Source organism: Phoca vitulina, unplaced genomic scaffold (genome assembly GCF_004348235.1).
Source record: "Phoca vitulina isolate PV1807 unplaced genomic scaffold, GSC_HSeal_1.0 scaffold13, whole genome shotgun sequence".
NCBI lineage: Eukaryota > Metazoa > Chordata > Mammalia > Carnivora > Phocidae > Phoca > Phoca vitulina.
Window position 1 is genome coordinate 2,729,309 of NW_022589716.1, and position 24,365 is coordinate 2,753,673.

Genomic DNA, 24,365 nt, shown 5'->3' on the forward strand with positions numbered 1-24,365 from the left:
CCTCTGTCTGGATCCTGACCCTCAGGACATGGGGAGATTTTGCAGCACAAAGGAGAAGATCAACTGCTCCCCCTCCCCCATAATTCTCTCCACCCCTGTGCCCAGCCTGGCCTTGACCTCTCCATCTCTCCCGTGGCCTCTCTGGAGTTGGAGGCCATCCTCCTTTTCCCCATTCTGCCTGACCCAGGTGTGCGGGACGCCTGAGTACATCGCGCCCGAGGTGATCTTCCGCCAGGGCTACGGGAAGCCGGTGGACTGGTGGGCCATGGGTGTTGTCCTCTATGAATTCCTGGTGGGCTGTGTGCCTTTCTTCGGAGATACCCCCGAGGAACTCTTTGGCCAGGTGGTCAGTGGTGCGTTTCCCCCACCATGGCCGCGGTTCGAGTCTTGGCCCCACTGGGGCTCTGGGCAGCAGCCCCCCTACAGGGTGCCTAGCCCCAACCGGACACTGGGGACATAGCCAAGGGCAAGACAGACAGTGAGGGAGATCAATAAGCAAATTACCGAACAACAGATACAAAAAAATGCCAAGGAAAAAAAGCAGGAAGAGGGGAGAGGATGGGGTACCAGATGTGGTGGGGGCTGCCTTAAATAGGGGGTCACGGAGGCCTCGCTGAGGTGACAGTGTGAGCAAAGCCTGAAGGAGCGAGAGGGAGCCACAGAAGTAGAAGAGGGGTACGGCCCTGGTGGAGGGGTACAGCCAGAGCAAAGGCTGTGGGTGGGACTGGACTAAGCCTGGCGTGTTGAAGGATGGCTTGGTGTGCAGTGAGTGAGGGGAGGTGGTCGGAGGTGCTATGAAGGGCTATCCTCACCCTCTCACTCCCTCTCCTATTTTATTTCATTTTATTAATTTAATTTAATTTATTTTAATTTTTTTTCCCCTCTCCTCATTTTAGATGAGATCATGTGGCCAGAAGGGGATGAGGCCCTCCCAGCTGATGCCCAAGACCTCATCACCAGGCTGCTCCGACAGAGCCCACTGGACCGTCTGGGCACTGGTATGTGATGGGGGGGGCAGGGGGGTGGGATGGGGACTGGGGAAGCAATAACTTGAGAGACTACAGAGGAGGGGGGCTTGGGGCTGGGGTTTTGAAGGATACATAGGAGTTCACCAGGAGCTAACAGGTAGCTGGGTCTGATGCAGACAAGGGGCACTGAGGCTGAGTATAGAAGCCTGCAAGGTCATGATGGGCTGTGTCCTCAGGTCCTCAAAGGCCCAGCCCAGTGGATCCCACTGTTCTGATTTCCTTAGCCACCTAATTAATGGTTAAGGGACTGAGACTCTTGCAGCACCCCATTACCCAGCCACTACAGGTCACGTTCATGATGAAGCCTAGCCACTGGAGAGGACCACAGGGGCTCAGGCTGGGGAACAGGATACCTTCACGCAGTCAGTCTACTCCATGGAGTAGAAATGCATGGAAAAGGCCTGGGAAGGAAGCCCTCCTAGGGCTGTGGGGTTTCCCCGGGTGGTGGGATCTCAGAATCCAGCAGAGGCAAGAGCAGGGCCTGGGTTCTAGCCCCGGCTCTGTCCCTCTTCAGACTCTGAAACAGCGGCTGCTCCCTTTGCCATCTTTATGGTTCTGTGTTGGCCAAGTTTGGGCTCCTAGTTGACCCAGGGGGCAGTGGGGACGGGGGGCTGCAGGGCTGAGCTGGGCATGTCTGTAGGTGGCACCCACGAGGTAAAGCAGCACCCCTTCTTCTGGACACTGGACTGGGCCGGGCTTCTGCGACACAAAGCTGAGTTTGTGCCACAGCTTGAAGCCGAGGATGACACCAGCTACTTTGACAGTAAGTAGGGGTCAAGGGGGCGGACTCTGCTGTCCCACATTCACCTGAGATGGTGTGGGGTGTCTGCCAGGGTCTCCACGCAAGCGCCTCGCCCTGAGCCTGGAGCTTCTGACTTCCTGAGCTTTCTGAGAAATCAGAGCATGTCTGCTGGTAGCTGCCCCACCCCCACCCCCCCACCCCCGGCTGGTTTCCTGTGCATCTGGGGTCAGGAGGCCACGGCATCCTTCCGGATTGCAGGAGGGGAAACCGAGGCGCTGAGTGTGGCAGACCCTGGCCTGGCATCCCTAGCAGGTTCAGCCTCCTGAGTGTCCAGCCTTGACCAGGCACGGAGCCCTGTCTGTCACACAGAAGGGTGGGGCACTTTGCTGGGCTTTGTGGGGGGAACCCCTCCAACACTGTGGGTGGGCTCAGACAAGTCTTCCTCTGCCCACTTGGGGCTCCAGCCAAGCAGATGAAATGCCCTCGGTTTCCAGCACCTCCTCCAGACCTTGCTGTGTGCTCTTGGGCATGTCAGAGGTCCTCTCTGAGCATCTGTTTCCTCTTCTGTAAAATGGGGAGCATCCTTTTAAGATGCCCAGTATTACCTACTTCTGGGTGACCCATCTCAGGGGTGAGAAGACTGAGGGTCAGACACAAGAATTCCCACCCACGATCCTGTAGATCGTAGGGATGCAGCTAGGTTGTTTATTGCCAGGTACTCACTCTGCAACTCAAGCCTCCTGTGGTCCCTAAATACACCAGCCATGGTCCCACCTCGATGCCTTTGCCCTGACAGTGTCTCCCTGCCTGGGACGCCCTCCCCACATCACCCCACAGCCCTTGCGGCCACCTGTGGGTATCAGGTGGGCTGCACGTGCCTTTCCCTCCCCAGCACGTTCGGAACGTTACCGCCACCTGGGCTCAGAGGATGAGGAGACCAATGACGAGGAGTCATCCACAGAGATCCCTCAGTTCTCGTCTTGTTCCCACCGCTTCAGCAAGGTGAGTCCGGGGCCTAGACACAGCTAGCACTCCGGAAACACGCAAGATGTTCACTGCGGGGGGTGGGGGTGGGGGGTGTTCTTCTACCTTTTTTTTTTTTTTAATTATTATTGTGGTAAGAATACATATAAAATGTACCACACTAGCCATTTTAAACGGTACAGTTCAGCGCCATTTAGTACATTCAGAACGTTGGACACCCATCACCTCTGTCTAGCTCTAGAACCTTCCCATCACCCCCGCCCCCACGAGCAATCACTCCCCTGCCCCCCTCCCCCGGCCCCTGGCAACCACCAATCTGCTTTCTGTCTCTGGATTTGCCTATTCTGGATCTTTCACCTAAGTGGAATCATACAGCACGTGGCCTTTCATGTCTGACCTCTTCTTCGACCCGTGTCAGAGCTTGGTTCCTCTTTATGGCCGAGTGCTATTCCGTTGCGTGGATGGGCCACACTGTGTTTACCCCTCTGTCGATGGACATTCGGGGTGTGCCCGTGTTGAGGTGCTTGTGAACAGTGCTGCTCTCTCACTGCTTACTTTAGAGCCTCACCAGCTTAAGCACCTGCCTTCGTTTATAATTGGATGAAAAAAACCTTCTGTGCTGCTTGCGGGCCTGAGACCCACGCAGAGCGTCCCGATCAGCAGCAGGAACCCCGGCTGTGGCCCTGTTGGTAGCCAGGGCCCTCTGAGCCTCAGTTTCTCCATCCGTACAGTGGGCTAAAGACTCTTCTGTTCTTAGGGATGTGGCGAGTATGGATAGAAGGAAATGACTCACAAGGAAGCGTCGGGCTTATAGGAAGCATTCAACTAAGCCGGCTCTTCCCCAGGGGTGTGGCTGCCTGTCTCCGTGTCCTTACTGTTATATTCTGTTGCTGCCAGGTCTATAGCAGCTCCGAGTTCCTGGCCGCCCAGCCCACCCCAACCTTTGCCGAGCGGAGCTTCAGTGAGGACCGGGAGGAAGGGTGGGAGCGCAGCGGTGAGGGCGAGTCCGGCCGCCGCTTGAGCGTGGAGATCCGGTAGGTGGGCTGGGGAGCGTGCGCAGATCCAGCCACCAAGCCTGCCGGGAGGGGGGACCACAAGGTCTAATGCTGGAGAGAGCTTCCCGTGGCCCAGTCGGAAAGGATCAAACACGTGGGCTGGCGTGTCAGAGCCCCGCCAACGTGGCCCCCCTGGCTTTGCGCCCCAGACCACACCGAGCATAGAGCAACTGCGCGGTCCTACTGCTAGGCTTTTGCTTGCCCTGTTCCAGAATACCCTTTGCTGACGAACTCCTGTTCATTCTTCAAAGACCAGACTCAACAGAAAAATAATCAATGTCTGCTAACGGAGGGGTGTTGGAAGCTGGGTTTTTAAAAGACAGACAGAGGGGCGCCTGGGTGGCTCAGTCAGTTAAGCGTCTGCCTTCGGCTCAGGTCATGATCCCGGGGTCCTGGGATTGAGCCCCATGTCAGGCTCTCTGCTCAGCGGGGAGCCTGCTTCTCCCTCTCCCACTCCCCCTGCTTGCGTCTCTCTCTGTCAAATAAATAAATAAAATCTTTAAAAAAAAATAATAAAAGACACACAGAAATTCTCTGGGCAGACAGAGGACCGAGCATGCTGAGGGGATTCACCCTGCATTTACAAATTACCTCTGTTTCTAAGCTGAGAGTTAATATATGGCCACTAGGGGTGACTGGGTGTCCTGGGGCGAGGGTACCTGGCAAGTGTGACTTTGGCTCTCCTCTGCTGCAGACTGAGGTCCTGGACATCCTCTGGTTCTTCCTGCCAGTCATCTTCTTCCCAGCCTGAGCGGGGCCCTAGCCCATCTCTCTTGAATACTATTATCCTGGACACAATGCCCAAGTTTGCCTTCTCGTCAGAGGATGAGGGAGCCAGCCCAGCCTCTGCAGGCCCCAAGAGGCCCATCTTCATTCTGGGGGAGCCTGATCCACCCCCAGCAGCCACCCCAGTGATGCCCAAGCCCTCAAGCCTTTCTGGTAGGTGAGGTCCCGGATGGGAGGGATCGTATTGTAGAAAGTTTCCCAGAGGAGGGACTATTTGAGATGGGTTTTGAAGGCTGAGTAGGAGCTCTCCAGAGAGACCATTCGCTTGTCTAACAAAGGCTTTAAGATAGGAGAGGCCAGGGCTCCAGAGAGGCCTCAGGCCTCAGTGTTACTCCCAGTCTAGGGATGATACCCCCAGCTTCATGGGGTCAGGATGGGACTGGAGAAGGGGATGAGGCTGGGGAGCTCTGAGAGGGGTATGGGATCTGAGGGGTGGGGGAAGGCTTCTTAGAGGAGGGGACTTGAAGAGTGGAGCTTTCCAGGGAGAGCAGGGCAGGAAGGAAGTGTAGAAAGGGGGAACTGCCTGAAGAAAGGCCAGGAGGAGGCTGAACGGTGTACATGCTGACCGGGGAGGAAGGGGCTTTGCCTCCCGAGGGCAGGGGGCGGAGTGGCGAGAGCGGCCAGGCTGACCGCCAACCCTGCTGACCCCTAGCCGACACAGCTGCCCTCAGCCACGCACGCCTACGAAGCAACAGCACTGGTGCGCGACACTCGACACCGCGGGCCCTGGATGCTGGTCGGGGCCGCCGCCTTGGGGGCTCAAGAGACCCAGCTCCCGAGAAGTCTCGGGTCTCCCCCAGCGGGGGCCGCGTGCCCAAGTCTGCCTCGGTGTCCGCCCTGTCCCTCATCATCACAGCCGGTACCGCGCGTGGCCCAGCCTTGTCTTTGCTTGTCTGTCCATGTCTGTTTTGACCCCTGGGTTGGGGCCGTGCCACGGGCCGGGGGAAGCGGCTAGCCCCAGGGAGAGCTGGGGGACTGGCATTCCCGGCAGAGGGCACTGCATGTGCAAAGGCCAGGCGGGGGGGCCATGCTGGGGGCATTGGAACAACAGGAAAGCAGTCAGAGTGATCAGCTTGGTGGGGGGCTGCCCTCCTGGCCCTGGTCCCTGCAAGGGAGTGACCCCCTCCCAACCCTGGTCCTGCAGATGATGGCAGCGGCGGCCCCCTCATGAGCCCTCTGTCCCCACGCTCGCTGTCCTCGAACCCATCGTCCCGAGACTCCTCTCCAAGCCGAGACCCGTCCCCCGTGTGTGGCAGCCTGCGGCCCCCCATTGTCATCCACAGCTCAGGCAAGAAGTACGGCTTCAGCCTGCGAGCCATCCGCGTCTACATGGGTGACAGCGATGTCTACACCGTGCACCACGTTGTCTGGGTAAGTTGGCCTTGGGGTGAGCAGGAAGAGCGGGACCTGGTTTGAGTCTAGCTTCCCCCTGGCAAGATGCTTCACTTTTGGAGCCGCACTTTCTAGTCTCATTGCCTGCAAGGTTTTGGAGCCCAGGGCAGGGAGCTGGTGCCACCTGGATCTTTGCAGTCCCTCTTCCTTATGGGGAGGGCTTGGGCAAGACGGACAGGGATGGACAGAGGGTTAGAGACCTCAGTTGGGCATGAAGCTCCTAGCCCCTGCCCACAGATGTACAGTGGGAGTGTCGTCCTGCCTCCTCCCAGCCCAGGGCCTGTTCCCTCCCCACCAGTCACTCTCTGAACAGCTCCCAAGGTCAAGGAAACAGCACGGGAAGCAGCAGCTTGCTGGGGTCCCATGGCTGACCCAGCTGGCAAGGGGTCTCCAGCTGTGGGGCCCCAGAGCACTGACGCTACCATCCACCCTCACCCCCAGAATGTGGAGGAGGGAAGCCCCGCCCAGGAGGCGGGCCTGCGAGCCGGGGACCTCATCACCCACATCAACGGGGAGTCAGTCCTGGGGCTGGTGCACATGGATGTCGTTGAGCTGCTGCTGAAGGTACGGCGCCCACCACTGCCCACCCTGGGGGCTCCCAGAACCCCTACCCCTGTCCATCCTCAGGGCCCTCAGATCTGCCCCCACTGCCTACCCTCTGGTTTGCTCCTCTGACCCCCTGACAGCCCCTGATGCTGAGGTTCTCGCCCTGGAACCACACCTTTCCACACCTGGTCCCAATTCCAGGCCTTGCATGTCCCCTCCACTCTGCCCAGGATGTACCTCCTTCTTAGTCCCCCAGGTTCCCCTACTTTTGGCCCTCCCTCTGGCTCACCCTGACCATATGAGGCTGGGGATATCCGTACTGTCTTCGTCTTCCTCAGATCAGGCGTCCTCCGGGGCTGAGGCCTGGCAGTAGGGAGGCGGACACAGGCCAGGAGGCAGGGCCTTGTTTGGATAGCTCCTAGGACCGGTGGGTGGGTGGGTGGGTGGGCGGGCAGCTCGTTGCATGGACGGACAGATGGCGGACATGTACCTTTGGCCTACCGGGTGGTGGGTCATTAGAGGAGAAGTGGGCAGATAGGCTCGGGGGCTTCGATGGATGAGGAGGTAGGTGGGTGGGTGGGTGGCTCCCTAGATGGGAGGCATCCAGGTGACCCCTCGCCATCCCTCCTGCAGAGCGGCAACAAGATCGCCCTCCGGACCACCGCCCTGGAGAACACCTCCATCAAGGTGGGCCCCGCCCGGAAGAATGTGGCCAAGGGCCGCATGGCACGCCGGAGCAAACGGAGCCGCCGGCGGGAGACACAGGACCGGTGAGCGGCGGGTGGGCCCTCCACGGAGTGTTGGTAGAGGACCCGGGGGCCAGCTCCCCGGGCTGCTGGGGGCGTGGGTTCTGAAGCATCAGGGCTTCCCACCCTCAGGCGGAAGTCGCTCTTCAAGAAGATCTCAAAACAGTCCTCTGTGCTACACACCAGCCGCAGCTTCTCTTCCGGCCTCCACCATTCCCTGTCGTCCAGCGAAAGCCTCCCGGGGTCACCCACCCACAGCCTCTCCCCCAGCCCCACCACGCCTTGCCGCAGCCCAGCTCCTGATCCCCCAGCAGGTACGTGTGCCACCCCAGGGCAGCTCAGGCCTGTGGTGCCTGGCCCCACTGAGGGAGCCAGCAGGGTTTAAAGGAGGGAATGACATGATGTGGGAAATGAGGTGACCAGAAGGGCCTTTCCGGGCAGCCTGGAGGTGGTAGGAGACAGGTGTGAGAGCAGGGAAGAGTGTACCCAGCAGAGGGAGCATCATGAACAGAGGGGGCTGGGCAGGAGGGTTACGAAAGCAGGGGAGAGAGGAAGTTGGGAGATGAGTCAAGCCAAGGAGCTGGGCTTACGTTGGTGGGCAGTTGGGAGCCATGGAGGGTGTGTGAGCTGGAGAGGGCATGTTTTAGAGGGGTCTGAGTTTTAGAAAGATCATTCTGGGGCAGGAAAGGATGGTGATTTGGCCCAATGCTGAGCGCCCCCAGTCTGTGAGACAGCCAGACACAGACACCCCCAGCCCCACTGGGTTAGCATCCAGCTGAAGGGAGGAACAGGCTGGGGCAACCCAAAGGGGAAGCAGGGAGGGTCTCCAGGAGGCCTGGGCACCCCAGTTGCTACCCCTCTGGCTCACCCTGACTTCATGGGGTGGAGCGTATCTTTGGCCCATTGAGTGGTAGGTCATTAGATGCGAAACGGGTGGATAGGAACTAGGGCTTTGATGGCTGAGTAGGAGTTCACCAGGGAGCAACTTGCACATGGAACAGGAGGCAAGAAAAGCAGGCATACTGGGTGGCCACGGGGAAGGACGTGGGCTTTGGCAGGTGCGCTCAGCCCCAGGGCCCCACATTGAGGCTGGTGGCCCTGACCCTCATCTGTCCTCCACAGACACGGCATCCCCTCCCAGTGCCTCCCCGAGCTCCAGCAGCCCTGCCTCTCCCGCCGCCGCTGGCCACACCCGCCCTAGCTCCCTGCATGGCCTGGCCGCCAAGCTCGGGCCACCCCGCCCCAAGACCGGTCGCCGCAAGTCTACCAGCAGTATCCCGCCCTCCCCACTGGCCTGCCCACCCGTGCCTGTGCCCCCACCCCGCTCACCCTCACCCCTCCCCGGACACCCGCCCGCGCCCGCCCGGTCTCCGCGGTTGCGCCGGGGCCAGTCAGCTGACAAGCTGGGTTCGGGTGAACGGCTGGATGGGGAGCTGGGACGCCGCGGCCGTGGGCCAGACTCGGAGCTGGTGGTCATGCGGCGGCTACACCTGTCCGAGCGCCGAGACTCCTTCAAGAAGCAGGAGGCTGTGCAGGAGGTGAGCTTTGATGAGCCGCCCGAGGAGGCCACCGGGCCGCTCACCTCCGTACCGCAGATTGCCGTGGAGGGCGCAGAGGCTGTGCTGGGAGCCCTTGGACCTGCCGGGAAGGACTGATCCCTCCCACCTGGCCTCTCCCTGGCCTAGAAGTTGGGCTTTTTTTGTGCAATGTTTTTTCCGTAAAGTGACTTCTGGATGGAGACTGAGCCACCAGACTATGACACCTGGAAGGCGAGAAGCCATCTCGGTCCTTACTGGAAGGCGGAGACGGCACCTCCCTCTGTTCTGGTACAGATCAGGGGCCGTAGGGGCAGGAATGGGGGACAAGGGTGGCATTGTAAATAGCAGCAAATCCCTGCAACTAATTTATTACTTTTTATAAGCGATAGGTAGACTGAGCCGCCACTGTGAAGGCGGCTGCCCGGGTCCGGCCCCTTGCACCTGGGACCCCATTTGCAGACGCTGCCCCCTGGGCTGAGAAGGAAGCACTTGGACAAGTCATGTATGTTCATGTTTTCTAGGTTTTCTGTATTTTTTAGTTTTTTTGTGTGTTACTTGATCCCATCCTGGCCCAACACCCACTGATTTGAGGGGATACAGGCAAGCTTACCTGTCCGGGCCCAGTTTGGATATGACTTGGAGAGTCTACAAATGATTCCCCTCTCCCACAAAACAAGCAATCTCGATGATGGACTGGATTCTGAAAGCTACTTCTCACTATCATAGCCTCCATCCCTAGGCCAGTCTTGCTAGAGTTTACTTCTAGTCCTGAAGGCTTCAGCTTGGAGGAGGGGGTGTGGGAACTGGGACTTTCATGGATGAGTAGGAGTTCACCAGATCTAGGCAGAGGGGTCACCCATCCCACAGGGTGACACTGATGCCCTGGGAGGGAGACTCAGGACTCCAAGGGTACTACCAGGGCAGGAAAAGAATGTCCGCCCTGCACAAGATTTCATGTGCTTAATGCCCACCAGGGTGAGCCCTTGACCATGATGTGTCTGAAACACCCCATGGGGTGTCCCTCAATGTGTCACAGCCTTCCTAGAATGAAATTCAAGTGAGAAAACCCAACTGGGGGGCAATGGGGCCCAAGTTTGAATCTTGGCTTCCCTGTGTGGCTCTGGGAAAATGGCTTTCCCGCTCTGTGCCTCAGTTTCCTTGTGTTTACAAAAACTAATCCCAATGACTATTTATTAAGCATCTACTCTATGCCAAACGCTTTTACTTGTGGCTTCTCCCTCAGCCAGCCTTGAGAAGGCTGCAGGTGGTGTCGTCATCCCCATTTTACAGACAAGTAACTGAGGCCTGGTGAGGGGTGGAGACTTGTCCCACAATCACCTGGTAAAAATCATGCAGCCAGGCCCTTTGGTGGGCCTTGTCAACAAGGGAGCTTGAATGGAGGAGAGTCTGGTGCCGGATACAGCGGACTCCATCTCCAGCTCTCTTCCCTAGGATGCTATGTGACCCACTAGGCATGTCAGACAGAACCTCTATTTCCTGTTTGGAGGTGCCTGGCAAGATCACTGTGCCCCACATGGTGAGGGCACTTTCCAGGCACTGCAGCCCACTCTGCATCCCTCCCAGAGACCCCCACCCAGCACTGGCTGGTGTTGGAGCTAGACCAAGGCTGTGCATGACTTGCTCCCTCTTTCCACCCTGGAGCTGACCGTGAATAAAAGCCCACATTTACAAAGAGGAGGTCCAATGTCTGGATTTGTGAGGGGCAAAGAAGGGGGTAAGGGAAGAGTGCGGTGGGGACAGGGTGAAAACTGGCTTCATTTGAAGGGGTTTTGAAGGCTGCATAGGAGTTCACCAATGGGATTATCTCCCTGATGCCTTCTCAGGCCCCTGGCCTCCTGCTGCCCTCTCCCTGAGTACCCATCATAGGCTCTGCCCTTAAAATCTTCATCCAGACACCGATCTGGGGCCCTAAGCTGTGTTAATAAAATAAATAAACCATCTTTGTGTCCTTTCTATACAGGTTTTTGTTTGGACTGTGCCCCATACCACCCCACCCCCGCCCCAATCCCCCAACCCAGCCCAGCTCGAGTGCTTCGGGTTACTTCCTGAGCTCTTGGTAGCACCAGAAACCTTTGACCACGCCCCCCGTTTCCGAGTGTCTTCGGCTATTTCCGGAAACAATCGTCCGCATCTTGGCCCTTGGGCGTGCTCTCGCGCTCGCAGGGCTGCAGTTCGTTCAGCTGTTTCCGGACGCTCTAGGCTGCCATGGAAACGCTTTCAACCCCGGCCTGTTCCGCTCTCCCGAAAAGCTCAGCTTTCTGTGGCGAGCTCCTTTCCCACCCCAACGTCTCTCCTCTTCCCCTGAGCTCGGGGCCGCCTCACTCGCCCTTTGGAGTCATCCATTCTTGGCAATTTCGGGAAGTTAGTGGTCAGCCTCTGGGTCTAAACTTCCAGGGCCTCTATCTGGGTCCAAGCATACTCGGTTCTTTCCAAAACTCTCCGCAGTCCGGAGGCTCAGCCTCTGTTCTATCAGTCCAGCTGGAAGGCACTCGGCGACTTCCGGAATCGCTCGGGCATCTCAAAGCCCAGCCGAGCTTAGGGAAAGGCTTAGCTGACCGATTGCACTCGGCTGTCTCCGGAAATGATCGGCGATCTCGGGGCATCTTCTACCCGCCAGTCCCGCGGGAGTATGTTCGGTTCTTTCCGGAAATACTCGGACGTCTCGAGGCTCCGCCTCCACCTAGCTGCACCAGCCCGGCCCGAATGCGCTCGGCCATTTCCGCCGGGGGCGGGCCCGGCTGTTCGGAACCGCGGCGGCGGTGGCGGAGGCGGGGATCCCGCGGCTGCGGCGACGGCGGCCGCGGTGGAGCCACGGGTCGGGCTCGGCTCGGTGTGACGGCGGCCTCGGCGGCGGTGGCGGCCGCGACCAGGTAAGTCCAGGCCGGCCGGCGTGGCAGGCCGGGCTGGGGTGCGCTCAAATGCGGGGCTCCTAAGTGGAGTGTGGGGCCGAGGTGGAAGTCAGAACGCGAGCGCCGAGCTGCATCGCGCCCCGCGGGAACTGGGGGCCCCAGGGAACGGGAGGGAGGCCTCGGGCTGGACCTAGCAGCAGTGCTGCCTGCCCGGGACCGTGGGACAGGAACGGGGTACCCCTAGGCCGAGATAAGGGGCTGGGGCTGCGGCCTCGAATGGAAGGAGGCCCTGCCTGGAGTGGAGCGTCGAGCAGTAATGAGGGGCACCCAGGCATTGTGTGGGACATAGTGGGATGCAGGAGGGTCGGGGGTCGACTCCACTTCCGGAGCTAGGCTGCCGGGTCCACGCAGGCCCGAGTGCGCGTCTGAACACGCGTGAGCGCGCGCGGGCCCTGCGTCCAGCCGGCCAGCCCCTGGCCAGGCCTGGCCCCTCCACCCCGCCTTTTGGATTCGGGGAGCGCTGGTTCCCCGGGCGCACACACCGGGGCGTGTGCAAACCTGTGCATGCTGGAGCGCGGAGGCGGGCAGGCAAGCGGATCCAGGTGGTTTCCTGGATGTCCCCTCACTGGGCCTCAGTTTCCCCACCTGTAGAATGGGAGTACGGGAGGCCAGGAAGCGGGTAAGTTTGGGCGCCCCGGAATGTGGAGCCTCTGCTCCCTGCTCCGACACCTTCTGGGGCTCTCGTGGTCAGGGGGATAAAGCCCACTCTCTAACTGGTACTCGAGGACCAGCGTGGTGGCTTGGTGGCTTTCATAGAGCCACCCTGAACTCTTGGCAAGCAACTTCCCGCTGTCAAGCCTTTGCACGCACTATTTCCTCTAGCCAGTGCTGTCTCCTGTCCTCTGTGAAGACCCGCCCTCTAGAAAAGCACGCCCTCCCCCACCACCCAGTCTCAGGAGAACTGCACCTGCAGGGCTGACACTGGGAAGGCTGTCTGTGGTGGGCTGTTTCCCCAAGACTTGGGGCTCCTGGGGCTTGAGCATTGCCCTGCATCCAGCAGCCTCCCCCCTTGGCAGCTGTGATGCCCATCTCCCATTCACGCTGTCCTGGCTCCATGTCTGCCTTGGGGCCAAGGTCCCCTTGGTCTCCCATGACCTCCCCACGTGTTTTGAGATCCTGTTCTAGGCCCCTCATTTAGCCAAGCCGGAACACCGTCCCCCCACTTCATTTCTCCCCTGCAGAGACCTTGGACTCACTTCTTAGTCCTTTGCCTGTGCTGGGGCCTCTGCCTGGACCTGCTTTCCTACCTCTTTGCTTCCTGACTGCCTCCTTCTGTGCTCAGCTGGCCCGGCCCCTCCTCCGGGCTCCCACAGTACCCTGAGCATTCCCCATCACACTCCACCCACTCTGGGTATAACTATCTAGCCATGTGGCTGCTACCTCCTGCAATCCATTCTGGGCCTTGAGGTTGGGTGGATCTCGGTTTATGAGTCCTGGCTTCCTGGCCCACTGAGTGGTCCAACAAAGACCTCCCTGAGCCTCAGTTTCTCCATCTCTAATGAAGGGGCAATGAAGAGCTTATTTACTGAGCATGCGTTATGCCTGGGGCAGGTTCTTGGAAGCTCTGCTCCCAGTGACCCCAAGGGAGGGCTGTTGTTACACCCATTTTACAGCTGGGGAAACAACCTAGAGAGGGGCTAGGACTGGCCCAAGGTTACCTAGTGAGTCAGGGGATTCTGACCCCATATTTGGGCCCATCTCTGGGGTGGGGGTGGGAGGAGACCAACCTGGCTGATGCCACCCTGCCCATCTCCCCCTAGGTCGGCGTCCTGGCCAAGCATGGTGACAGCCTGTGCCCTCGGCCCCCTCGTCTGGCGCAGCCGGAAGAGCCGCCAGCCTCGGGCGCCGATGGCCCCCCATGTGAGGGAGTGAGCAGCCTGGCCCTGCCCTACGGAGTGAGGGGGGACGCAGCGGCTGAGTGAGCTGAGACCACGCTGCCGACCCCCTCCCACCAGTTGACGAATGGTGGACCGAGCAATGAATGACCCATGTCAGGGTCATGGAATGATGGTGGGAAGCAAGGCATGAGTGACCCCCGTGGTCACCTGTAACTTCTCAGTAGAAATAGTGGTCTCGGTGCCCCAAGCCGACTCAGCCGATCCTCCCGGCCCTCGCCCCAGCTGATGGGGCCACTGGGGCCCCGAGCAGCAGCTTGACCGTCCAGACCCCACCCTGCCCAGCCATGGCCGGTGCTGAGGGCTTCCAGTACCGCGCACTGTACCCATTCCGCCGGGAGCGGCCGGAGGACCTGGAGCTGCTGCCGGGCGACGTGCTGGTGGTGAGCCGGGCAGCCCTGCAGGTGCTGGGCGTGGCTGAGGGCAACGAGCGCTGCCCACAGAGTGTGGGCTGGATGCCTGGCCTCAATGAGCGCACGCGGCAACGAGGTGACTTCCCCGGCACCTACGTCGAGTTCCTGGGTCCTGTAGCCCTGGCCCGGCCTGGCCCTCGTCCACGTGGCCCCCGCCCACTGCCCGCCAGGCCCCGGGATGGGCCCCCTGAGCCAGGTGAGCGGCAGGCAGGGACCCTGGCAGGGACGGGGTCCCCTCAGACCCTCAGTTTCCTCTTCTTTCTAGTGAGGCAATGGCACGTCTTCCAGGGGAGGAGAAATAAGCACATTTGGTCAGTCGATAAGTGTTGACTGCGCTGCTGTCAAGGGCTGGGCTCAAATCATGGCACTGGGAACACAGTGGCGGACATAGGCCTGGCCCCTGCCCTTGTGGGGCTCCTGGTTCAAGAAGTGACAAGAATGTGATTAGGTAATGAAAAATGCTGTGAGGAAGGAGCCTCACATGGGGAGAGCTGGGGGTGAAGGGCTCCAGGCAGCACGCACAGCAAAGACAGAGGCTGCGAGGTAGGACTGTAATGGCAGGTTTGGGGAACAGCCAGTGGAGTTGAGTGGGAAGGGAAGGGCAATGGGGGCTGTGCCTCAGAGATTCTGTGGGATTGATTTTGAGGACAGCGGGGAGTGTTCAGTAGGATTCAGAGGTTCAATTTAGCTTCATCCCTCAGTTTTGCAGATAGGGTCCCTTGAGAAACCCCCTTTGTTACCTAACCAGGTAACCAAAATGAAGGGAGCCACAAAGCCAAAAGAGGATGGGATGATCCCTCGAGGCCATGCAGCACACTGGGGTATGAGGACCCCACATCCCTCCCCAAAGACCCTTGGCCATCTACACTTCCAAGGGATGTGCTAGGAGTGAAGAATTGAGGGCACTGAGTGTATGTGGAAATTGCTGTATGCTGGGCAGAGCGCATGGGTTCCAGCCAGGGAAACTGAGGCTCAGCTTGTGGGAAGGAGGCTAAGTGCCGAGTGCCTGGTAGTCTGCTCCAACCTTCACAGCAACCCAGGGAGGCCCCGGGTACAGATGGGGAGACCGAGGTGCAAAGGGGTCAAACCACTCACTCGGGGTCCATTCCCCACTGAAGGCCAAGGCCCTGGGAAGCGCCATGGCCCCAACCTTTGGCCTGCCTGGTTTGGGGCTAGAGGGACGCTGGTGCCCCAAGAGGGTCACGCCAGAGCCCCACAGCATGGGGCCAGATGGGAAGCACCGAGGCGAGGGTTTGCAGCATCTGGCGCCTCCAGGGCCGGGGCCTAAGTCCCGCCTCAGCCTGGAGGAGCAGGAGGCGGCCCCATCCGGGCTCCCAGCCAAAATCTGCCTCTCCCCCTGGTAACAGCCGCCTCCCTCCTCTGCCTGGCCCCGATCCAGCCTCTACACACATGCCCACTCTGGGTGGCTGCCCAGCCCCGCCCTCCAAATCCTCCAGGGCTGTGTGACAGCGGCTGGGGCCAGCCCTGCCCCGGCCTCAGTTTCCTCATCTGGCAACTAGAAGGCTTGGTCCTTTGCACGTTCAGGCCCTGCCCCTCTGGGGTCCTAGGACCACCCAGCAACATGCTGTGGCCGCCTGTGTTTCCTCCATTCGACCCTACACCGGGAGCCGAGAGCAGAACGTCCATGTCACCTGGGCCCCCCAGAGGGAGGTTGCTCTCTCTCTCAGCCTCAGTTCCCGATCCATAAAATGGGGGTGACACATGTTCTGATGAGTTTTCCCTCCCCGTTTTGCAAACTCGTCACAGGCAGATTTCGGAACTGTCCCCTCCCCCCCATCACCCACCTCCTCTCCCCTTGTTCTCTCTCTCTTTTTTTTCCTTCAGCGTTTTTGACTTAACTGGGCCTTTCTCCAGCTTGAGGCACCACCTGGCCCATCACTCAGGGAGGCCCTGCAGGCCTGGGCTTGCCCCTGCTGTATGCCAGGGCGTCCCTGCCGACAGCCGGAGCCTGCACACAAAGGGCCCGGTGGAGCGAGAAACGCAGGGCCAGGAAGGCCCCTGGAACCCGCTGGGAGGGGTTTCGGCATTTTTAAAACGGGGGGGTAATACTTTTTTTTAAAACAAGGTGACTTAGAGAATGGAGGAAGGTCCTTGGAATGAGGTGTTCTAACCCGCAGAGGGATTTTGTCCTTTTATTCTTTTCAACCGCTTTGTTGTTCGCCCTAAGGAGGGAGAGAGGACACCGTGAGCCAGTTTCTTACCTGAGGAGACAGAGGCGCAGAGATGGTGGGTCCTGGGCCCCAGGTTGCACAGCAAGCAATGGCAGCACCCTAAACCTGCTCTCCTGAACTCCCACAAGCTCGGTGGCTTCAAGCAACAGTGTACTTGCCTGCTGTTCTGGAGGCCCGAAGTCCAAAATCAAGGTGTCGGCGGGGCCGTGCTCCCTCTGGAGGTTCTTGGAGTGGATGGTTCTTTGCTTCTTCCAGCTTCTAGTACCTCCAGATGTTCCTCGGCTTGCAGCCGCATCACCCCAATCTCTGCCTCTGTCCTCACATGACCTTCTCTTCTTATAAAGACACCAGTCATTGCATTGCGAGCCCTAAATCTCAGATCTTGTCTCAGAATTCTTACTTTAATTATATCTGCATAGTAAGGTCATATTCACAGGTATCAGGGATTAAGATGTGGACGTATCATTTTGAGGGACATTAATCAACCCACTATACCTGGTCTCTGAAGTTGCGTAAACGGATATTTTAACCCAGAAAATTGTTTACCACTAACTCGGCCCTCCCAGCCCCTCCAGCCAGGTTTTGGCTTCCCTAGGATGGTGGTACAGATGCCAGGCACTTGCCTAGACCAGACCCTACCTGGAGCTGCCCAAGCTGAGGTCCAACGGGCAAAGAAAGGGGCTGGGGTCCTTCCAGGGAACCCCACCAACATGCTCTCCCCTTCTGCCAGGCCTCATACTCCCTGACCTGCCAGAGCAGTTCTCCCCACCTGATGTGGCTCCCCCCATCCTGGTGAAGCTGGTGGAGGCCATTGAGCGGACAGGTGAGCCTCAGCCTGCCTACAACCCCAGTATGCTGCTTGCTTACCTCTGGTGATGGGCAACTCATCACCTCATGGGGCTGCCAGACTCACTCTGCATGGAAAGAAGCTGAGCTTGGATGCTCTGGGCCTCTGTGTTGAGTTGGGGCAGTAGTGACTCCTAGGATGTGGATGGGAATATGGTCACCAGACCCGCCATTGCATGTACTGTGCCCTCTGGCACCATCTCTCTCCCTTACCCCTCCCGGCCCCAATTATCTCTGGGAGGTTGAGTAGCCATCCCAGGCCCCACAAGGGCTCCAGGAAGCATTTGAGGGCTGGGCTTGCCACCTGGGGTAGAGCTGAACCACCCCTTCCCCTTTCTCCCCAGGGCTAGACAGCGAATCCCTCTACAGGCCTGAGCTGCCCGCCCTGCGCACAGGTGAGGGGAAGCTTCGATGGGCAGGGGTTGGAGGGACAGCCGGCCTGGACATCCCGACCGACATGTCCCCCTGCACCCGCAGACTGGTCCCTGAGCGACGTGGAGCAGTGGGACACCGCAGCCCTGACAGACGGCGTCAAGGGCTTCCTGCTGGCACTGCCCGCGCCCCTTGTGACTCCCGAGGCCGCGGCCGAGGCGCGCCAGGCCCTGCGGGGTGAGCCTCGCGGGAAGCCCGGGTGGGGAGGGGGCCGGGGCGGACGGGCGCCGGCCCCGGCTCACCCTGCCCTGGCCGTCTGTCCGCAGAGCCCGCGGGGCCGGTGGGGCCGGCGCTGGAGCCCCCGACGCTGCCGCTGCACCGCGCGCTCACGCTGCGCTTCCTGCTCCAGCACCTGGGCCGGGTGGCCCGGCGCGCTCCCGCCCCGGGCACCGCCGTGCGAGCCCTGGGCGCCACCTTCGGGCCGCTGCTGCTGCGCGCGCCGCCTCCCTCGCCGCCGCCAGGGGGCGCGCCCGACGGGTGAGCGGCCGGAGGGGGCGGGGCCCCGGCCCGCCGAGCGAGGGGCGGGGCTTTAAATGGAGGCAGGGCCGGGAGCCTTGGCCCCGGGCGGGAGTCCAGACCCACTTAAAGGAGTATGAACAGGGCCCTGGGGGTAAGAGGCCAGAGCTGTTGTGATAGCAGGACTGATAGGATAGCAAGGCTGGGGCCTGGGCTCCAGGAAGACCCCAGCAGGCCTGAGACGGAGGGATGAGACCTAGACCAGAGAGAAGGCACGTGGGGGGTACGCGTACCTTCACTTCTCCCCACCCCACCCCCCCACACACACCCCAGGTGCTGGCCTCTATGCGTTCGTTGTATGAACATTTACTGAGTGCTCGCTGCATGTACATAAACAGGAGTTGGCCTCCTACACCTGCCTGTCGTCTGCCCTTCTTCCCTACCCGTGCTTTCCCGCACATCTGCCCCAGGCGTGCACACACAGTGCAGGACCGGGTGCACGTCAGGCCCCACACACTACACTCCCCTTCCCCCCAGGACTGAGTCCAGCCCTGACTTCCCGGTGCTGCTGGTGGAGAAGTTGCTTCAGGAACATCTGGAGGAGCAGGAGGTCGCACCCCCAGGTGACCCCCCCCCGTATTATCTCTTATTGTCGGGAGCCCTGAATGCTGACTTGGGGCCCTGCCGGTATCCACAGGCTCTGTTGCAGTGGGAGCCAGCCACAGTATACAGTCGGTACTCAATATGCATTTGTTTTCCTGTCCCCCAGCGCTGCCACCTAAACCTCCCAAGGCAAAGCCTGCCCCTGCAGGCCTGGCCAATGGGGGGAGCCCGCCCTCCCTGCAGGACGCTGAGTGGTACTGGGGTGACATCTCCAGGTAGGGTTGTGGGATGGGGCCACGTGGCGGGCAGGGCCTGAAGGGCAGGGTCTCTGGGTGGGCATCCCAATCCTGGGTGTCCCCACAGAGAGGAGGTGAACGAGAAGCTCCGGGACACGCCTGATGGCACCTTTCTGGTCCGAGATGCGTCTAGCAAGATCCAGGGGGAGTACACACTGACCCTCAGGTGGGGGCCTGTCCCTTCAGGGGGTGACTGGGTGTGAGAGCTGGGAGGGAGGCCACCAGGTCAGAAGGACCGGGGGTGGCATGGGGAGTGGGAAATGTGCAGTGTCAGCCAGGATGACTGGGGGTCCCCCGGCTGCTGACCCCCCCCACCCGCCCCCCAGGAAAGGCGGGAACAACAAGCTGATTAAGGTCTTCCACCGCGATGGGCACTATGGCTTCTCAGAGCCACTCACCTTCTGCTCCGTTGTGGACCTCATCACCCACTACCGCCATGAGTCGCTGGCCCAGTACAATGCCAAGCTGGACACCCGGCTCCTCTACCCCGTGTCCAAGTACCAGCAGGTCTGTGGCCCGGGGGGTGGCAGCCAGGGAGGGCGGCGCCAGCCTCGGGCCTAAGTGTCCCGGGCAGCTTCTCTGATCACACCGGGTGTCCCCAGGACCAGATCGTCAAGGAGGACAGTGTGGAGGCGGTGGGTGCCCAGCTCAAAGTCTACCACCAGCAGTACCAGGATAAGAGCCGCGAGTATGACCAGCTCTATGAAGAGTACACCCGCTCCTCCCAGGTACCACAGGCGCGGAGGGGCAGGGGCGAGGCCCTGGGGACACACGTCTGCTTCCGGGTCACAGAGCAGCCATGTAGCGCCTGGGCTGCCCTAAAAACAAATCAGTGTTTAAAAAAAAAAAAAGAAAGAAAGAAAGAACTGGTGAGAAAGCACCAGCCAGCCCCCTGGGAGCAGCTGAGTCGGGACCTAGGAGGTGTCTCCTTGAGCCCCTGCGGCTCCCTGGGCCTCACTTTCCCCATGTGGAACTGTAAACTGGGGCCATGGTCTGTTTCTCCCTGCTCTTGAACCTGGATGTTACTCAAAGTGCTAGCTAATAACCTGACAAGAGTTGATAGAGACAAAAAGTCAGGAGGTCATGGGAAAGGGCAGCGTCTTTTAAAACAGGGAAGGGGGAGGACGGCTTTATCACACGAGGACTCTGTTAATAAATTACTTTCGTAAGTCGGGATGTAGCTTATTCAGACCAAACATCCCATCTCAGGCAGAGAATACCTCCATCCCCCCTGTTATCCCCAAGAAATTTCTTTCTTGTCTCCATTTTACCTGATGGATCAACGGAGGCTCTGAGTAGACAAGATGCCTGTCTGGGATTGGTTATGAACATCAGAATTTGGAAGTGACGTAGGGTCCCCGAGTCTCGGTTTCCCCATTAATAGTTCTGACTTTGTAGGAGGCTATTGGCAGGTTCTACAAGATGATGTATAGAAAGTACTCCGCGAAGCATCTACCCTGAGAGGGAACCCCACGAACTGTATGTCGGAACTAGATTTGTCTTTAATTCCCAGCAGTGCTAACAGATCCAGTTGTTGGTAAGGTACCCAAAAGAGGATCTAAAGGAAGACTGGGTTTGGGGAATGGGGTTCTGAAGGCTGAATAGGAGTTTGTTCAGTACAGTAGGAGCTAGAGGAATAATGCACCTGATAGAGGGAACAGCTTGAGCAAAGTCTCCATATCAGAGTTGGGATCTGCCTTCATCCCTCATGAGGGACTTGTAAGGAGTCTTGGCAGAAACTAAGATTCACCCCCTTCCCGCAGGAACTGCAGATGAAGCGCACAGCAATTGAGGCCTTCAATGAGACCATCAAGATCTTTGAAGAGCAGGGCCAGACGCAAGAGAAGTGTAGCAAGGAATATCTGGAGCGCTTCCGACGTGAGGGCAATGAGAAAGAGATGCAGAGGTGAGTCAGCTCCTCTGCCCTGCCCTGCCCCACCCTGATCTGGTGCAGTGCAAGTGGGGAAAGAAAGGAAACATGGGGCATCCTGAGTTCCAGGAGGGGGGGTCATTTGAAATGGGCTTTGATGGATGAATAAGAGTTCACTAAAAAGAAATCAGGGAAATCAGCATGTGCAAAGGCTTAGAGGCTGGGAGCCATCTGAGGCCTCAGAGCCGCTCCTCCCACAGGATCCTGCTGAACTCCGAGCGGCTCAAGTCTCGCATCGCCGAGATCCATGAGAGTCGCACAAAGCTGGAGCACGAGCTGCGGGCACAGGCCTCAGACAACCGAGAGATCGACAAGCGCATGAACAGCCTCAAGCCAGACCTCATGCAGCTGCGCAAGATCCGAGACCAGTACCTCGTGTGAGTGCCTGGCTCCGGGCTCACCTGCGGGCCCCTCGGTTCAGGGCCATCTGGTGAGGTGATCTCTGCCGGTGTCTCACTAGTGTTTTCTCCAAGTGGCCCCACCTTGCCCCTGAGACCCCTCACCTGTCCCCGAGCCCCCTCCCTCTCAATCAGGCCCCTCCTGGCCCCCTCGGCAGGGCTCCCTATGGGTTGGCCCCCGCCTCCTAGTTGTCCGTGAAATGGGAGCACTGCTCCCACGCGGCTGGGTCATTGGGAGCCTCCACCAGGATCCACTCCGTGAATGCCAGCTGTATGACCCCGCACGTGCTAGGGCCGCAGCAGCCCCAGCCTGGGCTCAAATCCCGCCTCTGCCCGCTGAACCACTGCCTTAGATGCCTCCACGGCCCTGCCGTGCACCAGGCTCTGTGCTGGGTGCCCTGTGCACATGAGCTCACTCTGTCTTCTCAAAGTTCTTTGTAAAGTTGCCCCTTGGGGTGACTGGGTGGCTCAGTCGGTTGAGCAGTCTGCCTTCGGCTCAGGTCATGATCCCAGCCAGGGTCCTAGGATCGAGCCCCGCATTGGGCTCCCTGCTCAGCGGGGAGCCTGCTTCTCCCTCTCCCTCTGCCTGCCTGCGTGTCTGCCTACTTGTGATCTCTCTCTCTCTCTCTCTGTCAAATAAATAAATAAAATCTTAAAAAAATAATAAAATAAAAAATAAAATAAAGTTGCCCCTTAACAGCTGAGGGAAACTGAGGTACAGGACAGACAGCTGCCCTGTGTGAAGGCACACTGCCGTGCAGCCCTCAGTCCTAAGCCTCTGGTAGTGATAAAGACCTTGCTGGAATGGCGCATTCTGGGGGTTCAATAAGAGTTAACAGACACACAGTAATAAGTAGGGCGTTCCCTGGAAGGCCCCCAGGTTCAAGCTTTCCTTGACCAAGCCAAGGCTGACCCCTCGTGGCAACTGGCGGCATTGCACCGAGAACCGGCCCTCGGACGTCCCCCCTTGGCTCCGGCCAGGCCGCACTGGCCCACCCTGGGCTAGCCGGCCTGTGCTACAGCCTCTGTTCCCCTACCAGCAGAGTGGAACGAGCCCACCTTTCCTCTTCCTCCAGGTGGCTTACCCAGAAGGGCGCCCGGCAGAAGAAAATCAACGAGTGGTTGGGGATCAAAAATGAGACTGAGGAGTAAGTGAACACCTACCTGATGGGGGCCAGGGACGGCATCCCAGAGGAGGGACTGTTTTCAGTGGGTTTTGCAGAATGAGTAGGAGTTCACCAGGGAGGGAGCGTCGTCCAGGCGGCCGGGGAGCCTCAGAGGCTTGGGGGGGTGAATGACCGGGTCCCCTCCCTGCTTCCCGCACAGCCAGTATGCGCTGATGGAGGATGAGGATGACCTCCCCCACCATGAGGAACGCACGTGGTATGTGGGCAAGATCAACCGGACACAGGCTGAGGAAATGCTGAGTGGCAAGCGGGATGGTACCTTCCTCATCCGGGAGAGCAGCCAGCGGGGCTGCTATGCCTGCTCCGTGGTGTGAGTGCCTGGTGGGGGCGCCCAGAGCTAGCGGGGGGCTGGGGGGGTCTGCACACTCCTGACCGCTCTCATGGAGCACCTGCCGTGGGCTGGACTCTGGGAAGAACGGCCAGGAAGGAGCCCCGCCCCCCGCCGCCGCCACGGCTGCCGCCGGCAGGAGGGCTTGTTGGGGGGCGAGGGAGGAAGCTAGGGCAGCGTTCGGGCAGGAGGTGCCGGCATCCGGACCAGGTCGGGGTCCGGGAAGTGGGGCGATGCGAGTCCCGAGCGGAGGTCACCTGAGGGGCGGGAGGGGAGAGCAGGAGCGGGGAGAACCCCTGCGGGAGCCGCCGCCAACCCCCCGACCGTCGCCCCTGTGCCTGCGCCCGCAGGGTGGACGGCGACACCAAGCACTGCGTCATCTACCGCACGGCCACGGGCTTCGGCTTCGCGGAGCCCTACAACCTGTACGGCTCGCTGAAGGAGCTGGTCCTGCACTACCAGCACGCCTCGCTAGTGCAGCACAACGACGCGCTCGCCGTCACGCTCGCCCACCCGGTGCGCGCCCCCGGCCCCGGGCCCCCGCCCGCCGCCCGCTGACGGCCGCGCGCCCGCGCCCTCGCCCAGCCGAGGCGCCCCTGCGCGGCCTGGAGGGCTCCGTCTTTGGGGTTTTCTGTGTGTCTGTCTGTCTCTCTCTCCATTTCTCTCTGTCTGAGCCTCTCTCCGTCTCTCCCTGTCACTCTGTCTCCTTCCCTCCCCGTCCGTCTGTCCTTCTCTCTGTCCCTCCGTGTCTCCGGGTTGGGGGCCCTGCCTCCCCGGCCCCATACGCCCCTCTCCCATGGGCACCGCCCTCGGGCCACCCCGAACGCCGTGCCCTGCCCACCAGAGCCGCCCCCCCGCCAGGGTCCCCGAAGACCCACCTGGCTGCACCTGCCATGTTTACAGAGGCCCCTGGGCTGTGCGGCCCCAGCCTGGGTGCCCCGATTTTTAAGCCATAGACCTGGGGTCACGGCAGGAAGGAACTTTACTTGGCCACTTCTAAGAACCACCTCGGCCGGGATATTCTGGGCCGGGCGGGACCCGCCCCACAGACCCCAACTTCCCCTCCAAACCGTGAAGTGAAACCACCCCTTGGTTGTCCCCACAAAGGGGCCACTGCCAAGAAGTAACCCCCAAAAAAGAAAAGAATTAAAAATAAACGGGGGCGCCGGCCCCACCCGGCGGCAGGCCTCCCAGAGGCGGGGGCTGCCCGCAGTGCCGGTCGCACCACTGCCCACAGCACTTCCACTCGATGGAGGCTCAAGGCTTCTCCCCGATCATGTTCAGTTCTGATTGTATTTTTTCTTGACTGTAAAGCCCTTTTTTCTCTCCTCTTTTGGGACGAGAGCCCTGGTTTTCTACACTACCCGCGGACCCCCCCTCCTGCCTGCCCAGCTAGGCTGGCGGGCAGCTTTTGTATGGTACGTTGATATTGATATGGATATAAAACCTGGAACATGTGGATGCTTCTGTTGTTGATGGCGGGGCTTCTCCAAGGCCATGGTGTGCTGGGGACCCCGGCATTCCCAGGGTCACACAGATCTGGCCCCTGGGTTTATAATTCCAGGGAGCCAAGGAAGGCCGACAACCCTCACCACCCCCCCACCACCCAGTTTAGCTGCTTGTGACCGGAGAAGGTGAGAGA

The 24,365-nt window shown here is 59.9% G+C and overlaps 2 protein-coding genes across 14 annotated transcripts in view; both read left to right on the forward strand.

The window, feature by feature from the left end:
- Window positions 1–10,512, forward strand: part of MAST3 (microtubule associated serine/threonine kinase 3) — a 38,797-nt gene extending 28,285 nt beyond the window's left edge. For 9 of the 12 annotated variants that reach the window (XM_032412435.1, XM_032412426.1, XM_032412428.1 and 6 more), the window contains 12 exons: window positions 188–353; window positions 897–998; window positions 1,669–1,791; window positions 2,663–2,772; window positions 3,652–3,788; window positions 4,504–4,748; window positions 5,248–5,454; window positions 5,740–5,966; window positions 6,429–6,551; window positions 7,167–7,303; window positions 7,412–7,593; window positions 8,402–10,512. In XM_032412435.1, the coding sequence (XP_032268326.1) occupies window positions 188–353; window positions 897–998; window positions 1,669–1,791; window positions 2,663–2,772; window positions 3,652–3,788; window positions 4,504–4,748; window positions 5,248–5,454; window positions 5,740–5,966; window positions 6,429–6,551; window positions 7,167–7,303; window positions 7,412–7,593; window positions 8,402–8,934 (2,292 nt within the window). In that variant the 3' untranslated portion in view covers window positions 8,935–10,512. The remainder of the gene's footprint in view (window positions 1–187; window positions 354–896; window positions 999–1,668; window positions 1,792–2,662; window positions 2,773–3,651; window positions 3,789–4,503; window positions 4,749–5,247; window positions 5,455–5,739; window positions 5,967–6,428; window positions 6,552–7,166; window positions 7,304–7,411; window positions 7,594–8,401) is intronic. The other 3 variants (XM_032412433.1, XM_032412436.1, XR_004300421.1) reach the window with 2 other exon arrangements.
- Window positions 10,513–11,595: 1,083 nt separating this feature from the next.
- PIK3R2 (phosphoinositide-3-kinase regulatory subunit 2) lies at window positions 11,596–23,281 on the forward strand. 2 transcript variants are annotated; one of them, XM_032412442.1, is made up of 16 exons: window positions 11,596–11,708; window positions 13,508–14,251; window positions 16,978–17,070; window positions 17,438–17,488; window positions 17,571–17,702; window positions 17,792–18,002; window positions 18,519–18,604; window positions 18,751–18,859; window positions 18,948–19,046; window positions 19,207–19,387; window positions 19,483–19,608; window positions 20,644–20,786; window positions 21,011–21,187; window positions 22,285–22,356; window positions 22,535–22,705; window positions 23,074–23,281. In XM_032412442.1, exons 2-16 carry the CDS (start codon window positions 13,930–13,932, stop codon window positions 23,279–23,281), a joined length of 2,181 nt encoding a protein of 726 aa, XP_032268333.1. In that variant the 5' UTR covers window positions 11,596–11,708; window positions 13,508–13,929. The 2 variants fall into 2 exon arrangements, with proteins under 2 accessions (XP_032268333.1, XP_032268334.1); XM_032412443.1 differs by lacking the exon at window positions 11,596–11,708 and adding an exon at window positions 12,612–13,098.
- Window positions 23,282–24,365: the final 1,084 nt, after the last annotated feature.